Source organism: Felis catus, chromosome C1 (assembly GCF_018350175.1).
Source record: "Felis catus isolate Fca126 chromosome C1, F.catus_Fca126_mat1.0, whole genome shotgun sequence".
Lineage (NCBI taxonomy): Eukaryota > Metazoa > Chordata > Mammalia > Carnivora > Felidae > Felis > Felis catus.
In genome coordinates this window covers 4,482,678-4,503,387 of record NC_058375.1, presented here as the reverse complement: position 1 = coordinate 4,503,387, position 20,710 = coordinate 4,482,678, and the positions used below count along the sequence as shown (strand labels likewise).

The following is a 20,710-nucleotide window of genomic DNA, read 5'->3' as shown; positions in this document are numbered from 1 at the left end:
AATTTTACTCACTACTAGGTCTTCCAATTCTTTTGAGCTGATTCATTCATTCAACCAACTGGCACTGTTCTGGGCAGAGATATTAACAATAAACAAGACAAACAAGGTCCCTACTTTCATGAAGCTTGCATGCTCTACCAGAGGCCCTGCAAACATATCTCTGTTTACCCCTCCAGGTCTACTCACTACCCTGCTCCCACCCTGCCCTGTGCCAACGAGGCTACTCTCTAAGGACTCCCATCACCACAGCCCACTTGCCCTCTGAAAGTGCCCAATGAAAAAGAAAAAAACACAGGGACAAGAATGACTCCCCTAATTTCTGACCCATATTTGGAATGCCATATTGTACAGGTATTAAGTCTAAAAGACAACCAACACATTTGCATCCAGTCTCCAAAACACATCCTCCTGGACTGCCTATCCCAGTTAGCAGCCTTCCCTAACCTCAGCTGTGGAGGTTCAAAAGCTAGGAGTCATCTTCAACTATGCTCATCCTTCAAGGCCCACGACACTGTGTCTCTCTCACACACACAGACTCAGTCACGCTCACTCCTTTATCCAATCCACTTCTACACACATTCTTGCCAGAAGCTTTTTCCTCCCTACTCCAGTCCTTCATCTTCGTTCATTCACTCATTCAACCAACAAACATTTACTAAGCCCATCCAAAGCGCCAGGTACTCAAGTCTCTGACTCTAGATTGTACACCTAATGGAGGGAGAAAAAGAAATAAACAAGCAACTCCCATACAAACTTAAATATGCCTAAACGTGGAAAACCATAAAGTGCTGTGGGTACACACAGGAAGGGCGTACATTCCAGTCTGAAAAGAGAGGCAAGGTCAACAAGGCTTCTTGGACAAGTCTCATTTAGAGTGAAGCCCAGAGGACAAGGAGCGTCAGTAAAGCAGAGCACACGTAAGGGGATTTATACATGTGTTCTAGAGGGAGGTGCACCTTCTAAGCGGAGGCAGTGGCAAGGTACAAGCCCTAAAACCAAGAGAAAGCATGGTGCTCCTGCCAATCGGAATCTAGAAAAATTCAACACGGCTGGAGAATGGAGAAGAAGCTGGAGACGTAAGCAGGTGGCCCTTCTTAGCACCTTCAAGGAGAAGTGACTTTATCCAGTCAATCTCACTCCTATGCTAAGGAAAAATAATAAGGCTCTAAATGCCTCTGTCCCAGAGCAGACAAAATAAAATCCAGACTCCTCGGTCTTGACTTTCCGAGCCCCTGCAACCTGACCCCTACCTACTTCTCCAGGCTCATCTACCCACATGCGCCCAGAATTCCAGCCACCTTGTACTCTCCTGGCTCTGTGCCTTTCTTTGTTCCATTCCCTCTGCTTGGAATTTCTCCTCCAACTACCATGTTTGCAAACCAGTGATGCCAGGTCAAATTCTACCTCCTTTAAGAAGTCTTCTCAGGTCCCCCCAGTGCCTGCTGAAAGCATTTTCTATGACCTGCCTTGAATGAGTCACATCCGTATCTGCTGCTCTGTAGACTGGAAGCTTCTGGGGTATGTATGAACTGAAGTGAATCCCAATTCCAAAGACTAGGAAAAATGTTCAGGAAAATATTCAGTTTACCAGTACTGCATTCCTAAGTAACCAACCATGGGAGATCATGAAAAAGTAATTACTTTTGAATTCTATAAATACAATCAATCAAAAGCCTAGATTTACGTTTTCATAGAAATACCTCTAAGTAAAAATGTTATGCACTGCTTCATAAGATTAAAAGACATTAAGTAAATAAGCTCAGAAAAGTTACTTGTGCAAAGTCACAGGGCACTTAAGGGGCAGAGTAAAGATCAGAGCCATGTGAAGTCGTCACTTCACATCCTTTTTCTCAGAAGCTTTAAAAAGCCAGACTATAACCAGAGCATCCCCGCACATCTCACTAACCAGCTCATCCGATTACCTGAAACATTTTCCTCACTCTTCTCTCAATTAATTCCCACTTTGCTTCAGAGCTCAACTCAAGAGGCCTCCCCCAGCCCCACAGGGTCAGTCAATCCCTTCAACATGCACTCGCCTTCACGACACAGAGCCCTGCGTGGCACGTGGCACTTTTACTGTCAGTTTCCCAGTCAGCTCCATGAGGACAGGGGCAGTGTCTGTCCTTCTCTGTGCCTGGCACTTTATTATTACTTGTCACGTAAATGACCCGACTTTAGGGTATTAACAATAACTGATAGTCACAGGGCCCCCACAGGAATACAAGACCCTAAACTCTCTTCTGACACATCTGACAATAACAATTACATGAATTTTAACATCACAATTTCATAGTAACGCATTCTCTTTGACAATTAAATATTCATACGTGGAATGTTAATTCTTTATTAATCAGAACCAGTGTTAAGCAGAATACCACATGTTTTGCAAACAAGCATGGTACCAGCAAACTTTCACGTCGGAAGAACACACACCACAAACCAAACTACAGGATATACGAATAGCTATTTGCTCTCTTGGAACCTGGGAAGTCCAATTCCAGCCTAAAAGTGAACTACAGTGTTTCAACCAAAGCAGCCTACTATATTAATAAATTAAAACAACAATATTCCTTTTAAGGTAAGATGCTTGGCTGCTTGAGTTACCAGTCGTTCCCAAAGCAAACAGCAGATCCGGATTCATAAAAAGGATTTAACCTCCCCAAGTTGATCCACAGATTTAACATAATCCCTATTGATATCAAAACTGCCTTTTTTGTAGAAACTGACAAGCCAATCCTAATATTCATATGGAAATTCAAGGGACTCAGAACAGCCAGAACCATTTTGAAAGAGAACAACAGGGTTGGGAGGGAGACACTGCCCAATTTCAAAACATAACTGCAGAGTTAACTATAACTTAACCAGTAATCAAGACAGTGTGGTATTGGCGTAAGGGGAGACATACACATCAATGGATCAGAATTGAGACTCCAAAATTAAACCCACACACTCATGGCAAATTGATTTTTGACAAGGATCTCAAGAAACTTAAAATGGAGAAAGCATGCTCTTTTGGACAAATGGGGCTGGGACAACTGGATATCCACATACAAAAGAATGAAGTTGGCAGCCTACATTTGTCACAAAATTACAAAAATTAACTCAAAATGAATCAGAGACCTACATGTAAGAGCTCAGACTACAAACCTCTTTTAAGAAAACACAGGTATACAGGGCGCCTGGGTGGCTCAGTTGGTTGAGCATCCGACTTCGGCTCAGGTCATGATTTTGCAGTCCATGAGGTCGAGCCCCATGTCGGGCCCTGTGCTGACAGCTCGGAGCCTGGAGCCTGCTTCTGATTCTGTGTCTCCCTCTCTCTCTGCCCCTCCCCTGCTCACGCTCTGTCTCTCTCACTCTCAAAAATGAATAAATGTTAAAAAAGAAATTTTTAAGAAAACATAGATCTAAATCTTCATGACCTTGGATTAGGCAGTAGTTTCTTGCTTATGACAGCAGAAGCACAAGCAACAAAAAACAGATAAATTGAACTTGAAACTTAAAGCTTTTGTGCTTCAAAGGCCACTATCAAGAAAATGAAAAAACAATCCACAGAATGGGAGAAAACATCTGCACATCGCACATCTGATAAAGGACTGATATCCAGTGTATACAAAGAACAGCTACAACCCAACAGCCAAACAACAAACAATTTAAAAATGGACAGAGGACTTCAACAGACATTTCTCCAAAGCAGACACACAAGTGGCCACTAAGCACAGGAAAAGATAGGCATCACCAGTCATTAGGGAAATGCAAATCAAAACCACAGTAAGATACGACTCCACATCCACAAGAATGGCTATAATCAAAAAGACAGATAATAACAAGTATTAGCAACGATGTGAAGAAATTAGAACCTTCAAACATTGCTGGCGGCAATGTAATATGATGCAGCCACTTTGGAAAACAGTCTGGCAGTTCCTGAAAAAGTTAAACACAGAGTTACCACATGACCCTGTAATTCCACTCCTGGGTATATACCCAAGAAAACTGAAAACATGTCCACACAAAAACCTGTACACAAATGTTTATAGCGAAATTATTCACAATAGCCAAAAAGTAGAAATAACTCAAATGCCCATCAACTGATGCATAAACAAAATGTAGCGTATCTATATAGTATAGTATGATTCCCCATAAAAGGACTAAAGTTCTGATACATACTACAACACAGATGAACCTTGAAACCATTTTGCTTAGGGAAAGAAGGCTGTCACAAAAGGCCACCCATCGTAGGATTCCATTTCTAAGAAATGTCCAGAAAAGGCAAATACATAAAGTAGATTACTGATGGCCTAGAGCTGGGAGGAGGGAGGAACACAGAGTGGCTACTAACGGGTAGGGGTTTCTTTTGGGAGTGAGGAAGACATCCTGGAATTAGACAGTAGTGAGAGTTGCACAACTGTGTGAATATAATAAAAACCACTGAATTGTATATTTTAAAAGCTGAATTTTATGGTATATGAATTACATCTCAATAAAGCTGTTACTACAAAAGAAATGTATCTAATGTATCTAATCGCTTTAACTCCTAAAAACCACTTTGATGGTTGGTTGTGTTTCTTTAAAATGTTATATTCTTTACTCTCTTGTTAAGCAGAACACACTAAATGTTGCTTTTCTCCATATGCTCGAGGGTCACCACTACAAAACATCAATCACTAAAGTGCTGTGTATTCAGAAAATTCATTGTGCAGACGATTAGCCCTTTACACAGCACCCCCAATCTACTGGCCTTTCACCTACCTCCACCTGCCTACCCTGTAAAATCAAGAAAAACCAGAGTAGAGGCAAGAAGGACATACCAAGGAAAAGCCAAACAAGCGTGCCTACCCGTGGCCACATGCACTTCAACAGAGGCTATTTGCTGTTTTCTTCACCGCACACCACCTCTTCTTACTTAGGATGTGTGTTTCCAACTTACCAAGTTCCATAGCAACAAGAAAATTAAGGAAACCCACCCAAGTATCCTAACTGTGGAAAACCTCAGATGCCAATGGCATCCCCAAACTGCCTTATTCTACCTGAGAACCACACACGGCAAACACTGCAGAGACCATCTCGTTCCAGCGTGTCCTGCCTGCATCACCAACGCTCAGAGCACAAGCCCTGGGGCAGTCACTCATTCACACTGCTGACTTACTCTGTGCACACCTAGGCTGGCCAGCCAAGGACACCTGGCCTCCTACCTGTAGCTACAGTGAACACTTCCTCTGCAGTTTACTCCCTAGAGCAACCGAACGTAAGTCCACTGTGGAGTCAATCCTTCTCTCGCACTATCGGAGGCAGAGTATAAGATGCCAAGACCCCACGCTACCAAACCCTTCTCACACGATTCCCTCTGCCCCCTCTGAACGGTCAGCAGGTCCATGGACCGTAACCAACCCTCCTTCGCTGTCGACTAGACCAGGATGAACACCTGGCCGAGAGCAGTCAGTCCAATTGTCTGGAGTATTCTAAATACGAGCCTTCGGGGCCAGAGCCATTCAATGGCGAGCACCGGGACCAGAGCGAAGATATACAGGAGCCACGCCAGGGGCCGTGGCAGGCTACGGTGGAACGAGGAAGCCACACAGCAGTAAAGAAATCTCATCTTGGGGCGCCTGGGTGGCACAGTCGGTTAAGCGTCCGACTTCAGCCAGGTCACGATCTCGCGGTCCGTGAGTTCGAGCCCCACGTCAGGCTCTGGGCTGATGGCTCAGAGCCTGGAGCCTGTTTCTGATTCTGTGTCTCCCTCTCTCTCTGCCCCTCCCCCGTTCATGCTCTGTCTCTCTCTATCCCAAAAATAAATAAAAACGTGGGAAAAAAAAATTTAAAAAAGAAATCTCATCTGCAAGGAGAAACACAGGTAACAGCAGAGCTGGGACATGTGGTGTCACAGAAGAGACCCCGGCTCAGCCCAAGGCGTCTCTAGAGGAAAAGTCTACTACCTCAGAGTCTCCAGGTGCAGTTCCCAGACCGTCTAGCTGCACTTCAGTGTGTCCTGGGAGGCTGGAGAGTGCTTCTAGCTCTTCTTATACATAAACCACCGTCACCGAACCAACCTGAATGGCTTGTGTCCCTTGCCATCAAAACCGCTCTAACTAAGGGGCGCCTGGGTGGCTCAGTCAGTCGAGCGTCCGACTTCGGCTCAGGTCATGATCTCGCAGTCCGTGAGTTCGAGCCCCGCGTCGGGCTCTGAGCTGACAGCTCAGAGCCTGGAGCCTGCTTCTGATTCTGTGTCTCCCTCTCTCTGACCCTCCCCCACTCATGCTGTCTCTCTCGCGTGCTGTCAAAAATAAACAAACATTAAAAAAATTTTTTTTTACTTTTTAAAAACTGCTCTAACTAAAGTAGGGCCTGTTACTCTCCCCGACCTCAAGTGTCATAGCATCTACTTTCTTATAGAAATAAACCTCAGGGCCTGACTACCATCATTTATTTATGGTGCATGTTTGTGTGCGAGAGATTTTGACACACTATTTAAGGCACAATCTCTCACCCTGGGGTAATAAAAATATTGTCAAATATTTATTGTTTAAGACCTTATAGCTACTCTTTCCATTAGGTTTTGAATCCATCTGGAGTGTGTGGTAAAATATACAGAACACAAAATTTACCAAATGACTTTGAGTATACGATATGGGGCATTAAGCACATTCATTGTTGTACGACGTCATCACTCACCATTGTTTGTTTTTATTTTGGGGTGTTTTTTTTAATGTTTTTTATTTATTTTTGAGAGAGAGAGAGAGAGGAAGCTCAAGAGGGAGGAGCAGAAGGGCAGACGGAGGATCCGAAGCGGGCTCTGCACTGACAACAGAGCCCACCACGGGGCTCGAACTCACAAACTGTGAGATTATGGCCCGAGCCAAAGTCAGCCATTCAACCGACTGAGCCACCCAGGCACCCCTGTCTGGGTGTTTTCAAGTTTATTTATTTTGAGAGAGAAAGCGTGCGCATGCACACGCAGAGGGGAGGAGCACAGGGCAAGGGAGACAGAGAATCCCAATCACTGTCAGTGCGGAGCCCAACATGGGGCTCGACCTCACCAACCAGGAGATCATAACCTGAGCCGAAATCAAGAGTCACACTCTTAACCGGCGGAGCCACCCAAGCGTCCCGCCATTGTTTATTTTGAAAAGCATCCTGAAAATCAGGAACTTTCCATTCTTATTAAACAGGTGATTTCTGTTTATGCTCCTTCATCAAACGCTAAGGGCAAAGAACCTCACTGAGGTGGTACTGAGCAGGCTGGTGAGGCAGGTAGCCGAGAACATCCAACAGCTTGGAGCAGCCCCAGAGCAGCTAAATTCATCCTCGGTTCCTCTAGACGTGGCCACAGAGGCTAGAGACTAAAAATACCTGGACAGGATAGATAACAGCTGTCAAGGATACTCAGCCAGTTAGAAAGGTTGCCACTATCACCAGATTTGCATCAGAAGACACCTGGACAGGCGGCAATGGGTCACATGTAGAATAATCAGATTCAGTGGAGAAAGACTGATGTGCCTTGCCTCCCAGGATGCCTGGAATAAATCTCTGGACCTTGAATCTGGCCAAGCAATCTATGGCCAATTTCTGGAGGACCCCCTAGGAAGAAAAACAAGTACTTCAAAAATGTTGGGTGCCCACGCACCACCTTCGGCTCATGATTAGCTTTCTCTTTAAGCACAATGGCATCTATCGATAAAATTAAATCAGGAAGAAACCTCCATCAGAAACTCTGTCAAAGCAAATGATCCAACCAGCACATTTCTTAACAGCAGAGACAGAAAGGATAGGGCAAAGAATGTTGACAAGAAGACCAGAAACTTGAACGTTCCCCTCAGTACCTTTGAATATGAAAAAAAGTTTAAAATACAAATTACATTCAAGGCCTCTCCAAATGCCGTATCTGTAGCATATGGGGGAGCATGCCCAAGAGAAGATCCTACGTGATCAGTTAGTGAAACTAACTCCCCAATCCACGAGGTTTTTGTTTAATGTTTATTTATTTTGTGAGAGAGAGATAGAGTATAAGTGGGCGGAGAAGCAAAGAGAGAAGGAGACAGAGAATCCCAAGCAGGCTCTGTGCTGTCAGTGCAGAGCCCAACGTGGGGCTCGATCTCATGAACTGTGAGATCATAACCCGAGCCGAAATCAAGAGTCAGACACTTAACTGACTGAGCCACCCAGGCACCCCAAATCCATGAGTTTCTTAATAGGAAGAGTCCTATTTACTGAACTACTAGCAATCTATACATACTCACAAACGTTGTATCAACCAACTCCAGAAAACGCAACTAAATGAATATAAGTAAGACTACCTTAAACACAAAAAGTCTGAGGTTAGCAGCCACATCTTCATCTGTACTCATACGATATGTCAGTCTATTTCTCCACCACTGAGAGCTCTCCTCCACATCAGAATAAAGAGCTGAAATGTGGCATAGGGAACATCTCTGTGCTGCGCATCTTTAACAACTTTAATAATGTTTTACATCTTTTAAAGTAAATACTCATGACAGGTGTTAGACCTAAAAAATTAAGTTCTCTTCGTACACCCGGAAGAAGGACATCAGTTACTATAGTTCAAACTCCTCCTGCACAGCTTGAGCCAAAAATACTCATTCTTGACCTGGTGCAAGTACCTCAAAAAGAAGAGACGAAGTTACACAGAAGAGCTGCAAACCAGCAAAGGAGCCATAAAACATATTCCATACATTCAATTTCACTTTCTGTCCATCCTAAGTGAGGATGCGAAGGAACTTCAGAGGTCATCACTAGGACAACCCTTTACCCAACACATGAATCATCTCAAAATTATCACCAACTAACTCAGTACACAAAACCCAAAGTCGAGGGAAAGCAGGATGGGAAGTGGGCCAGAACCAAGAGTGATGAAGAAGAATCTGGTAAGAAGAGAAGGCTGCAGAGGCCCAGGGAAGAGGCTTCTAGCACGTGGCACACAGACATGGCAGCAAGGACGGCAGCAAATACACCGCTAGCTGGAGTCCTTGGGTCCTACCTGCCAGGTTCCTGGCTCTAAGAGAGAGGAGCAGGAGCAGGGGGTCACAGTGGGCTTGTGCTAAAAGCCACGTAGGAAACCTAAGCCTTCGAGACCAGAGGACGAATATTACACTGTTTGGGTCAGATGACAAAACCACAGCAAGTCTTCCCAATGTTTTGCCATCCGAGATCAAAAGCCGTAACTCTTCATAAATCTGAAGTGGAACACAGTTCTGAAAGTGAGCAAATGTTCAGAGACCCTCCACCACTAAATATTCCTTTCTTCGGTAGTATTTACAATTAGGTTCCTTCCTAGAAGTTACGTTTAAACAATTTTAAAACGACCTAGTTCTTAGAGAAAATAACAAACATCACTTAAGTCATCTTCCAACGCTTGTTCACATCTACTTGCTCTTATTTTTGTTCACAGAGCACCCAGGTGGAGGGCAAAGCGAAGCGAGAGACCACACGCTTCTCTGGGGAACGGGAGGAACGCGAAGCTCTCGTTTCACTCAGGACGGGAGGAGACGGTCTCTCCGAGTTGCCAGGAGGTTTAAAAAGTCATCTCAGGAGCAACACTGGCTATCAATCAAAATGGCTGCAGTTCGAATCGTCTACTCTCACCATAAATTGTAGCTGCGCTAAAATGATTTCTAAATATAACACACTTTATCTCTAAATGTTTCTTGGCAATTAAATATCTAGAAAGTCAACACACCCCCGAGAAAGCAGAGAAAATGAACTTTTTTAAAGCTCACCATTCATCAACTACAGGAGGCTTGAAAGATGCCACACGCCGGAGGCTCAGCCTCAAACTCGGCCCTGCAGAGGAAAACTCCAAATAAGATTTCTTCCAGAACTGCTCTCACGCAGTACTAAATTACAAGCAGTGACCTCCCTGCAGTGACCTCCCTGCAGGAGAAACGGGTGTTCAGGGCTACAGAGAGGACCCTGGAGGGGGCTGCGCCATCCAGCTGAGGGGCGGGGGAGGGGGACAGAAAACCTGCTCAGACACGGGTAGCAGCAAGTGGGGGGGCAGCACGCTCCTTACAGGACAGTTAACTACCACCTACTGAAAACAGAAGTCTCAAGCAACAGTTATTGAAAATATTTCAAGGCCAACACAATGCCCCGCCCCCCCAAAAAAGAAAGAAATCCAAATGCATTCCAAAAGCAATTTGTGTGGAACATAACCTAATATCCAGGCCTCACCTCTCCAAATTTACAGGAGCTCCTCCACTTTAGTCAAACTGCAACCAAAATGCGACTTTATGACAAAGGAACTGCAGCAGAGGGCTCTGAACTTCACGGAGGAGCAAAGCCGTGGCGTCGATATGCGTGCAACACCGCTCAGTCCGCAAAATCATGAAGTAATCAAACCGACTGTTTTTAGGTTTCAATCTGTTTCACCAGAAACCCTGTCCAAACGACACTGATGCAAATCAGCATGAGCAACTACAGCTCTATCGAAACAACCCCAGCATCTTATCTTTTGTTTTACCTTTTATCGCTGATTTATGGGCTGACTAATGGTAAACTGATTTGTGCCTGTGCCAGAAGTCAGTTCAGGAATACAGAAGGAGAAAAGAGAGTTAGAAGAGCAAATTCATGAATGAAAGTGCTGACGTCATAGTTCAGCTCCCGGCAGAGCTCAGGGTAGTCTGTGAAGAAACAGTGTACCTTTTGGGATGGTAAATCGCCAGCCATTTAGTAAAGGAGATAAAACAGAAAAGGCCCTGGCTCAGAACCGGGAGGGTGGAAAAAAAAAAAAGAGAAAGAGAAGAGGCTGGATTAACCTTTTCCTTAGACCAAAAATGAAAAATACACGATGCGTATGCCACCAACAAGCGTAACTCCTAAACCATGGAACTGTTTCATGGTACCGTTAAAAGTAGTATTTTTTAAAGATACAGTTAGTGCATCTCTAACTAAGTAGAATATAGTCCTATTCCCACCTTCAATCTTCCTCCTACCACATGCCATCACGTTCAAAAAAAGAGCACATAATACAGTTTTAGTTCTTCCTGAAAACTACCTGGCACTGCCACACATACCCCACCTAATTTTAAGCAATTCTGAATACAATGGGGTGGGACTCAATGACCTCAGGCAAGCTACTGGAGTTTTTATGCGCAAGGGGAAAAAAATGCTTTTATCTAATGATGTAATATAAACTAATAAAAAAAGAGATTACAAAAATTTGATTTACTTAGAACTATTAAAAGCGGCTGGTGGTGTGGACTGTTCACATTTTTCATCTCTTGCCAGGGCTGAAAATACAACCCGCGATACAAACTTCTGTAAAGTTTAGACACAATTTCCTAAAATCCTTTCACGAAGGACACTTAAGGAACTGGTTCCTAGATGCCCAATGCTTCCCAGGAAATTTAAGATTATTGCATCCTTAGAAAATCAGCAACCCCCAGAATCCCTGGTTACCTTGCTCCAGAGCCCAACACTACAAGGACATCGTCTCTTCTTTACCATTCATACGGCTTAAATGGCCATTCACCCAAAATGGGAATTTTTTTTTTAATTTAAGCAATAAACAATTTTGCCAATAAACATTTTAAAAAGAAGATCTTATTAAGTTAAAATGCAAACATACCGGTTTTATCTGTAAATCTAAAACGTTCAAAGAGATCATCTCACATTTCCACCACAAATATCTTTGATAGAACATCACTACCCCCTTGTGGATTTGCAATAAAAAATCCTTATCTTTTATGTTCACTTTTTAAATATTTCATTCTGAACTTCCATTAAAGTTTACATTTTCTTCACTAAGAAGGGTTATTTTATTCCAATTACTTTTCAAAAAGAGAAGAAACACTTAACATTTTAAAATAATCAATCCCATAGGCTTCTTTATCTTCCAAGCATCTCCATGTTGGGGAGTGTCCTTTAGACAATAGCTATGTGAGCCAATTTCAACGTGGTAACCCCACCAGCATTCCATTCTTCCTCAGAATATCTGACTTTACACTCCCAATCACCACTTTAGATTAGCTTCAATAATAAATGGCTATTTTCTTCACTGTTGCATCTTTTTTCTACTTGATAATTTCACACTTCATACCAATCTCTTTTTATGGCTTCCAAATGGTTCGATATCCAAGTGCCCCAGAAAACCAATGGGGCACGTACACGTACATCCTCAGAAATAACTTTTCAGACGAGGATTAAAAACCAAATCTAAATTTCAAAAATATTAATTCTTGATCGTTATTACTATACCTTCAGAAATGCGTCCTGGCAATCTCAATCAAGCCCAATGAAGGAAAACAGATAACACCTGTTTTTCAAAACTAGAAAGAAAGGCTTTGTTTTTCTCTTTGTTTTTAGTTGCAGGACTACCTCTGGTTGTATCTGCGTATAATTCTAATAAAACACACAGATACATCTTGTTAAATGCATACTGTAAAAAAGATTAAATAAACTTAAACATCTGGTTTATCACGTGTTACAGACACCAGATTTAGCTTAAAGTATATAAATCACCTCCACAATAACGTACAGGCTACAGAGAGAAAGTCTGAGTCCTGACTAGTCGCTCTGCCATTACCGGGAGCTGACTCCCCGTTTTCTCGCAGATGCTGAACATGAAAGGAGGAACACGGTAACTTACTATTCTTATGAGAAGCAAACCCCAGTTTTCACTCCAATGGTTAGACAGAAATGAAGGAGGAAAAACAACCCACTGTGCAAGTGTTTTTAAGAAACTCAATACACAATCTTACCTTGTGGTAACCTAGAAGGAAAAACGAAAAGACACGATGCGGGGTCCGCTAGATGACCGAATGCTATGTGTTCCAAAGGCTTTTCACATGTCCACCCCAGTGAATACTGTGCACATAAAAAGTATCAATTAAGCAACACGTGCGAACTGGTGACTGGACTGCAGAATAGGGACAGTCAGAGCCCGCCTTCACGGTTCGCTTTTGGGGTTTTGTTGTAATTGCTGTTTGGGGACTTTTTTTTTCTTTTCAGAGAAGGTAGAGGGAGATACTCCAGATGACATTAGAAGTAAAATTAGCGGTGAGAGTAACGCTACTCAATTAGTCTCCAAGCAGTAAGAAGTTTAAAACCATTAAGAACTCAGATCCAAACATCTCTTTCAAAGTATGTTACTCTGTCCCCTGGTAACTACAAGACCACACTGCACACAGCAGAGTGAGGAACACAGCCCCACTCCTGCGCATCCTCCCCCCAGCCTTTCTGCGAAGTCTCAGGCAGGGATACATTATGTGACTTGAAAGGCATGGCTAAATCGGAAAAAAAAAATAAAATAAAATGTGACTGCACTTTTCCAAAAAGGGGGAAAGGACTCGTGTATAAGAGAACATGCAACTCTACTGGAGCAAAATACTGGGGTGAATGTAGAAGAACTATTCAAAAAATACCTCCGGTCATTCCATCTTATGACGCGAACATCAGTTGAAAGTAAACAAACAATCGTCTAAAAAAAAAATTTTTTTTTTTAAGTGGAAAGTAATGTGGCTGACACTTGGCTTCTCTTTGCAGTGGGGTACATAATATTTCTTTTTTAGTCCAGGGTAATGAGCTAAAAAATGCTCAGGAAGCATTACCAATCTTTACACAAGGAGGCCCATGACCTTCTACAAGCAATGGCGCTCAAAGCAGAAAGATGCAATGCAACCTGAGAAATACACAGCCAGCATACTGATGGGGGGAAGAAAACACCACCTTTTACTTCGTCCCACCATATGAAAAATCAGGGACTGGTGTCCATTCTCAATAGGTACAGAGAAACGCTCTCCTTACCAATACGGGACAAATATCACGGAATGGAAGACGAGCACGCGTTTGACAGAATGGCAACGCATCTTAATCACAGGAGAAGGGCACTACATCCGAGGACGGCACAAAATACAGGGGTTGGATAGTGTCTGGTCAACCTGTATCCTGAACCTGATCTGGGGTGCAAAAAAGAAAAAGGAAAAAGAAAAGAAGGAGAAAGAGAACGACAGATGACACACTATACCCTGGAAAAGAGAGTGAATGACCATGCGGCCCTATTCGTGTTATGTGGCCAAAGAAGCAGAGCACAAGAACACTTCCTACTCTCACCCCTAAACACACCAAGGACCATAGCTAGCATGACAGTACCACGAGAAGACCCCACCTCCTTGTGAACAAGGTCCCAAACGTAGTATACTTGTTGGCTCTGCCCAAAGAATTTTACCATTACCAAGCCAAAGAGACAGAAGGAAGCTGGCTAAATGCAGCAAAAACAAATTTCCAAAATCCTACGTGAGGAGTCCCAGACGCCAGAAGGACACAGTGTTTCACCCGGGCTCGGTCTCCACTTACAAATACTACTATCACCCCAGCCTCGTGGCCTGAAGCCCGTTTTATCCCTCTGTCCCTCGGGAGACAGAAGGGATACTGCCTCTCGCTACAGGATGAGAGGAATGGTGGGCGCCCCCCTTAACCAAAAACCGAAAGGCTACAAATACAGTAGATCTGCAAATACCTCTTTATGACAATGACAAGGGCAATAAGGAAACTTCTTCACGTGGGAAGGAAAGGGAGGTAGGCCTTAGGTCATCTAGAACATCAAAAACTGGCATGATAAGTGATTCTAGAAGATACGGAACACTTTAGAAAATGATCTGTTATAATGGAAACACACATCACCTGTCACCTCAAAAATTCTTCAGTCACATATTCACGTGAATAAAGGACACTGCCAAACCACACACAACAACCCTGAACAAGAGTTCTTAAGAGTGAAATACCAGCAGAACTGGTTTCTACAGACATTGTAATGGGGAAATCTGATTTAATATAGAATGGAAAAAAAAGTGCATGTCAGGTTACTTCTTTATTATTACTGTCATCATTCTCTATACCAAACCTACATCCAAAAACAATCAGAGACTATTATTTACCCAAAAGGGGCACCTGGGTGGCTCAGTCGGTTTAGGCATCACACTTCAGCTCAGGTCATGATCTCACAGCTTGTAGGTTCGAGCCCCGCGTCCGGCTCTGTACTGACAGCTCAGAACCTGGAGCCTGCTTCGGATTCTGTGTCTCCCTCTCTCTCTGCCCCTCCCCCACTCACGCTCTGTCTCTCTCTCTCTCTCTCTCTCTCTCTCTCTCTCAAAAATAAACATTAAAAAAAATTTTTTTTAAAGACAAGACACACGGGGCGCCTGGGTGGCGCAGTCGGTTAAGCATCCGACTTCAGCCAGGTCACGATCTCGCGGTCCGTGAGTTCGAGCCCCACGTCAGGCTCTGGGCTGATGGCTCGGAGCCTGGAGCCTGTTTCCGATTCTGTGTCTCCCTCTCTCTCTGCCCCTCCCCCGTTCATGCTCTGTCTCTCTCTGTCCCAAAAATAAATAAAAACGTTGAAGAAAAAAAAAATTAAAAAAAAAATAAAGACAAGACACAAATAAAAGTACTATTCAAAAAAGTATAAAATATTCAGTCATGAAACAAACAAGAGTAGTGGTAACTTATACCAGGTATCTAGCCTAAGAATGGTCACCACAATTGAGCATTAAATTTACATAGAACACGTTCTGGCAGCAAAAGTGTAACAGCATCTCATACAGTTCTTACCATCTGAGGACATGAAAGATACCAGTCAGTCATAAGAGGAAATTAGTTTTCTGCCCCTTCTTTCTACAAAGGATGCATTTGATTTTCTGTACTATACAAGACCTAGTATGTTCTATACTATACCTGGCAGGCTGCTGGTCAAGCGTTAAACAAGCATTCCCACCAACCATGTATCTAAGTGACCTAAAAGTTACGCCTACCCATTTAAAAAGAAGACTGACCTTACTTTTTTCTACACATACCCTGCACACAGTCTGAGGGAAAGCTGCCCTCCACCCTCTCCCACACCCCCACTCCTGCAGGGAGCGGGTAAGAGTTCTGGGGGATAGTACACTATTCAGAGTATATTTTTGTAAGACTACAATCCAAACAATGAAAACCCAGAAAAGAATTCCTTGAAAGAATATAGAAAAAGATAAACACAAGACTCATTGAAATGTCATTCATACTAAAAGGTCTCAAGCACAGTCACATAACCCACAGATCCCTGAAGCTCAGTGAATGTCTCCAGAATGCAGGCACTCAGTGATGGGAACATGGATGCAAAAACAACTCCTCTGCAAAGGACAAATTCAAAGGTCCCACAAAGGAGGCAACAGACACAACCACGAGGGGAAAGAAAAAGAGCAGGAGAACCACCTTTTGTTGCTTTTTCCATAAGGAAATCAGGAAGAAGTACAACTGCACACGACGAGTATTTCCCGGAACCTAGGGAACCTAGGAAAATGGGAAATGAAGAATGGCCCAAAGCAATGAAGGAAAAGTTAAAAAAAAAAAAAAAAAAAAAAAGTTAACCTACAAAATGGGCTCCCTCAAAATCAGAAGAAAAGTCTAATCCCACCAGGCACATGGGCAAGACCCAGCATAAACAGAGAATTAAAATAACACCACCTGACACTAAAGAATTGGCTATTTTAGAGAAAAAGCCTAACACTAACAAGATGGAAAAACAGAGGTAAGCAGGACGTATGAATACATCTCCAGGAACACACAAGAGCAACCCTACTCTTTTGGAAAGGAAAACCCGAACCAATCTGACCTTGAGCAGAGGATGCTATACACGCATCCGCACTCCAAATCCACTGAATGAGGAGATGGAGAAACCCAACATTTAACAGCAAGGTAAGTCTTCAGGAAGACAAGGGAAGAGATGTCCCATGAATCACCCAACCTTGCCCGAAGAGCTGGGGGGGCAGGGCTGAGGGGGAGGACAGAGGGATGTTCTAACAAGAAGATGTGAGAAAGAAAAGTCCTTCAGGGAACCCGTCTAGCCTGACTAGCTGCAAGAGAACACTGTCCACTGGCAGAGTAAGGGAAAAGTGGACTTCCCATCATCTAAGGGGACGAGCCACACAGAGCACAACTGCATTTGAACTCAAAGAGCCCAACTTTACACGCTAACCTCAAGGGTGCTCCTCCAACCCTTGCCATTTTCCTTCCGCTGCCCACAGTACGGAGCACCCCGATTAGCAGGAGACCTGGGAAGGCAGTGGGTGGTAGGCAGGACAGGAAGGGATCCACCACTGGAAGTGAGATGGGAACGCTCACTCTCCTGGGCACACCCCAACATCTACAGCAGGCACTCAACTCTCGCTTTCCAAGGCTCGTTAATACCACACCCTAAAAATACACAATTCCATCAAGCTGCGTATAAATACAGACAGAATGACAACAGCATGAGAACTTTTTTAAAAAACTGGAAATGGAGGTAAAAAGTGCTACTCTGGGGCAGCGGGTATTGTGCCCACCGGGTAACTCCATGTGAGCCGAAGGGCAAAGTCTCGAAGTCAAAGCCTAGCACTGGCCCAATCTTCCAGATCACCCTGCCTCCTTCCTCAGTAACCCGGGCAGGGAGAGTGTCCTTGCGAGAAAAACGCTTAAAGGTCCAAATGCTCAGAGTCTGACAGAGCTTGTTGGGGAGGATCAGGCTCCACACTAAGCCTGTCAAAAAGTGAGACTTTGCTGCTGAGTGACAGCAGCCAGCAGCCATTCCCAGCTCAGGGAGGGAAGGGACTGGGGGCCCCAGAGGCGGCTCCACCATCGCCCTGCCCCAGAGCCAAATGCGCAGACTGTGATACTCAGGACAAACATGGACAACAGTCCCTCCCACCCGATGATGAAGTGTCACGGGCCTTCCCAAAGGTACCTTTTCCTAATGTGCACAACCTCTCTCAATTATTTAAATGGCCAAAATAAAACAGCGACATATTTACGGCTGCTCATTCCTAGTTCTGTCACAGAAACACATATTCTCACCCCCTCCTCTCAATGCCCCAAATACACGAAATCTCTTTCCCCTACACAGCAGTGAAGAGACCAAGATGAGAACCTTTCACCCTACGAAGAATCAGGCAGAGGTTACTACCCCTAAATTCAGAATGCCGAAGTTTTGGTGTGCATCAGCAAGCACTCTACGCTTCATGCACTCGGGGACTTGGCGAACGCTCACGATGCCACTCTGCTTACTCCATACAGTACGAATGACAGATGAAAGAGTGGTAAGAACTGGCCATTTATCAGTGAGTTTTCTGATTCCGCTAAGGTTAGAGAGTTACCGACAACAGTAACGTATGTCCCTATCTGTACACATCAAGGTCCCCACCTACACGCAGAACGCACAGCCAGCCATCTAACCCTTCCAACTTACCGCGTACACGTAGCAGATGTGACTTTGTCTGAATGCATACCTACACATGTGTACGTATAAACAAACGCATGGCATCATGTTTTTCGCCAAAAGAGAACCCCAGAGCAGCAAAAAAATAGAAAGCATCCAAATTTCCCCTTCACCTGAAAGCTACAATATCAAAAAAAAAAAAAAAAAAGTTCAGATCCCATGAGAGACAACACGAGGCCAAAGGAAGGTTCTAGTACAACAAGAAGCACACTAGCAACCCCTTCCCGAATGGCACGTGGGCGACATGAGTGTCTACACTCCCTTTTCTAGATGGAAAGGCATATGGCTTCTTCTTACCCAGCCAACATGAATACAATTTAAGAAAAATCAGAAAAAGTCAAGGTAACAGGCTCACTAAATATGGCTGACGGGGAAACCGAAGCCGCAAGGATATGGGCTCTCCTAAAAAAGAAATGGGAAGTTTATTTCCAGGGAAGGTTCAAAAACTCGTGAACGCAGAATGCACAAAGTCAGGTTCTTACTGCACAGAAGACAGTAATGGGACCGCCAAAAAACAAGGGCACGTGACCATGTTGCGGGTGGGGTGGTGTCAACTGGTGAGCGCTGCCCCCTCCTAGGAGGCAAGAGTAGGCCGGAAGCAAAAACAGACCTGGTTCTGCTCAGACACAGAGGAGTAATCACCGTGACCCCTTCTTACTCAGGTACCAGGCACAATGGAAGCCCTGCCCTACATCTGATCCCGGGCCCCCACCAACACCCACACAAGAAACTCTGAGGAGAGAGAACACGCTAGGGGAGACAGCCAAATGGGGAAAGGAGCTCTGGAACGTCCAGTTTCTCCCCTAAGAAAAAGAGGGCAACTCAAAGGGTATTCAGGAAATGAGCTCACCCTAACCCAGGAAAGTGAGCAGAGAGTATGCATAATCTGTAAGAAGTATCTGCTTTCCTATTTAGAAATGACTTCAGAGCTGCACAGGCCCCCACTACCCACTGGGTGAGGAGGGAAGAAGAACATGGGGAGCCCGAGTCCCCTTGTCCTGGCAAAAGGGTCACTAGACGGTGTGCAGAGGCCCCAAGAGCTTCCAGAGAAGATGAGAGGTTGAGACAGACCCCTCTGCCAAAGAAGGATCAGGGTCACAGAAGGTAAAGGGCAAGGAGTATGGAGATCCTCACTTGCCATAGAAACGGAGACCCCACCCTCCTGGCTGCGAGGGGTGCAAGGGCAGGAGTAGGATGGGAACGACTGCTAGGGGCGGGGATGCTGCGCAGGCCCCCTTCCCAGGAAGGGAAGGGGGAGGGGTCACACGAGGCCCTTCGGCCCGGGGACGCTCAGCAGGAGGGGGTCCCCCTGGCGGGGAGAAGCACGGGGACCCCCGCCGGCTCTGGGAGGCGCCCACGGGGCTCGAGGGTGATGCTGGACGGAGTCCGCCTGGCCCTGCCGCCCGAGAGCCAGGGGCGGCGGGGCTGAGCGCCGACCGTGCCCCCGACAGGGACCGGCCCGGGGCAGCGGGGCGCGGGGCCGGAGGGGGCCCGAGGCGGATAAACTTTCCGCCCCGCGGCCCCCACCGGGCCCGGCGCGGGGGGCGGGGGGCCGCGCCGCGGGCCCGGGAGCGGCGGGGATGCCCGGTCCGGGTGGGGGAGGCGCCGGCCCTCCCTCCGCCGGCTCCTCCTCCTCGCTGGGCCCGGCCCCCGCCCGCCGGCCCCCCGCCCCTCCGGCCCCAGCCCGCCCCCGGGTGGGGGTGTGCGGCGCCGCGCTCCGCCGCCCGGCGAGTCACCTCAGGACCCGGCCGCGCTCCGCCCCCCCACCCGCCGCCCCCTCCCCGGCCCGGGGCGCCCGCCCGCCCGCCGCCGCCGCGCCCCCGCGCTCCCGCCCGGCGCCGCCGATGCCCGGGATGTCCGGCGGGGCCGGGTCCCGCCGCCCGCCGCGCCACCCCCGGCCCCTCACGCGCCGGCTCTTACCTTCCGGCTTGTTTTCGGCAGCCATTTCCCCTCCGCGCGCCACATCCTCCTCCTCCTCGCGACCGGGACCCCGAGCGCGCGCCTCGTACCGCCGCCGCCGCCGGCCCAGCCACCCCGCCGCCGCCGCGCACCCGCCCTGGCCCCGCCCCGCGGCCCACGCACTGCGCCCGTTGGGCCGCGCGGCTGCCACTCATAGTGCCCGCCACCAATCGCCCCGCACCAGGGGTCTCACTACTCTCCGGGAGGAGCGTCCTATCCGCCCGGCCCATTGGCTGGTCACCACCCAACGGAATGAAAGGATTGGTCAAGAATCAACGCCCCCTCCCCACCCACTCCCAGGAAAGCCCGCCTTCCGGACCTAAACAAAGCTTCCCAGTGGTCAGAGTCGGAAAGAACTGCCCAGTCAGGACCCGGCCGACACCGAATATTTCCTCGAGGCCGAGACGTGGCGCTTTGATTGGGCGTTACTACAGTGTTTCCCAGGCCGTCCAGACCAATCAAAGGGGGTTCCCGGAACTCGGGAGCGGCGAAGGGAAGCCCCGCCCCCGAGCGTGA

General features: G+C 46.3%; 1 protein-coding gene across 9 annotated transcripts in view; it reads right to left on the bottom strand.

The window, feature by feature from the left end:
* Positions 1-20,456, bottom strand: part of CAMTA1 (calmodulin binding transcription activator 1) — an 850,500-nt gene extending 830,044 nt beyond the window's left edge. For 8 of the 9 annotated variants that reach the window (XM_045035030.1, XM_045035028.1, XM_045035029.1 and 5 more), the window contains exons 1-2: positions 20,156-20,456; positions 3,858-3,921 (exon numbers count right to left, since the gene is read on the bottom strand). In XM_045035030.1, coding sequence (XP_044890965.1) covers positions 3,858-3,921; positions 20,156-20,424 — 333 coding nt within the window. In that variant the 5' untranslated portion in view covers positions 20,425-20,456. The remainder of the gene's footprint in view (positions 1-3,857; positions 3,922-20,155) is intronic. The other variant, XM_045035036.1, reaches the window with a different exon arrangement.
* Positions 20,457-20,710: the final 254 nt, after the last annotated feature.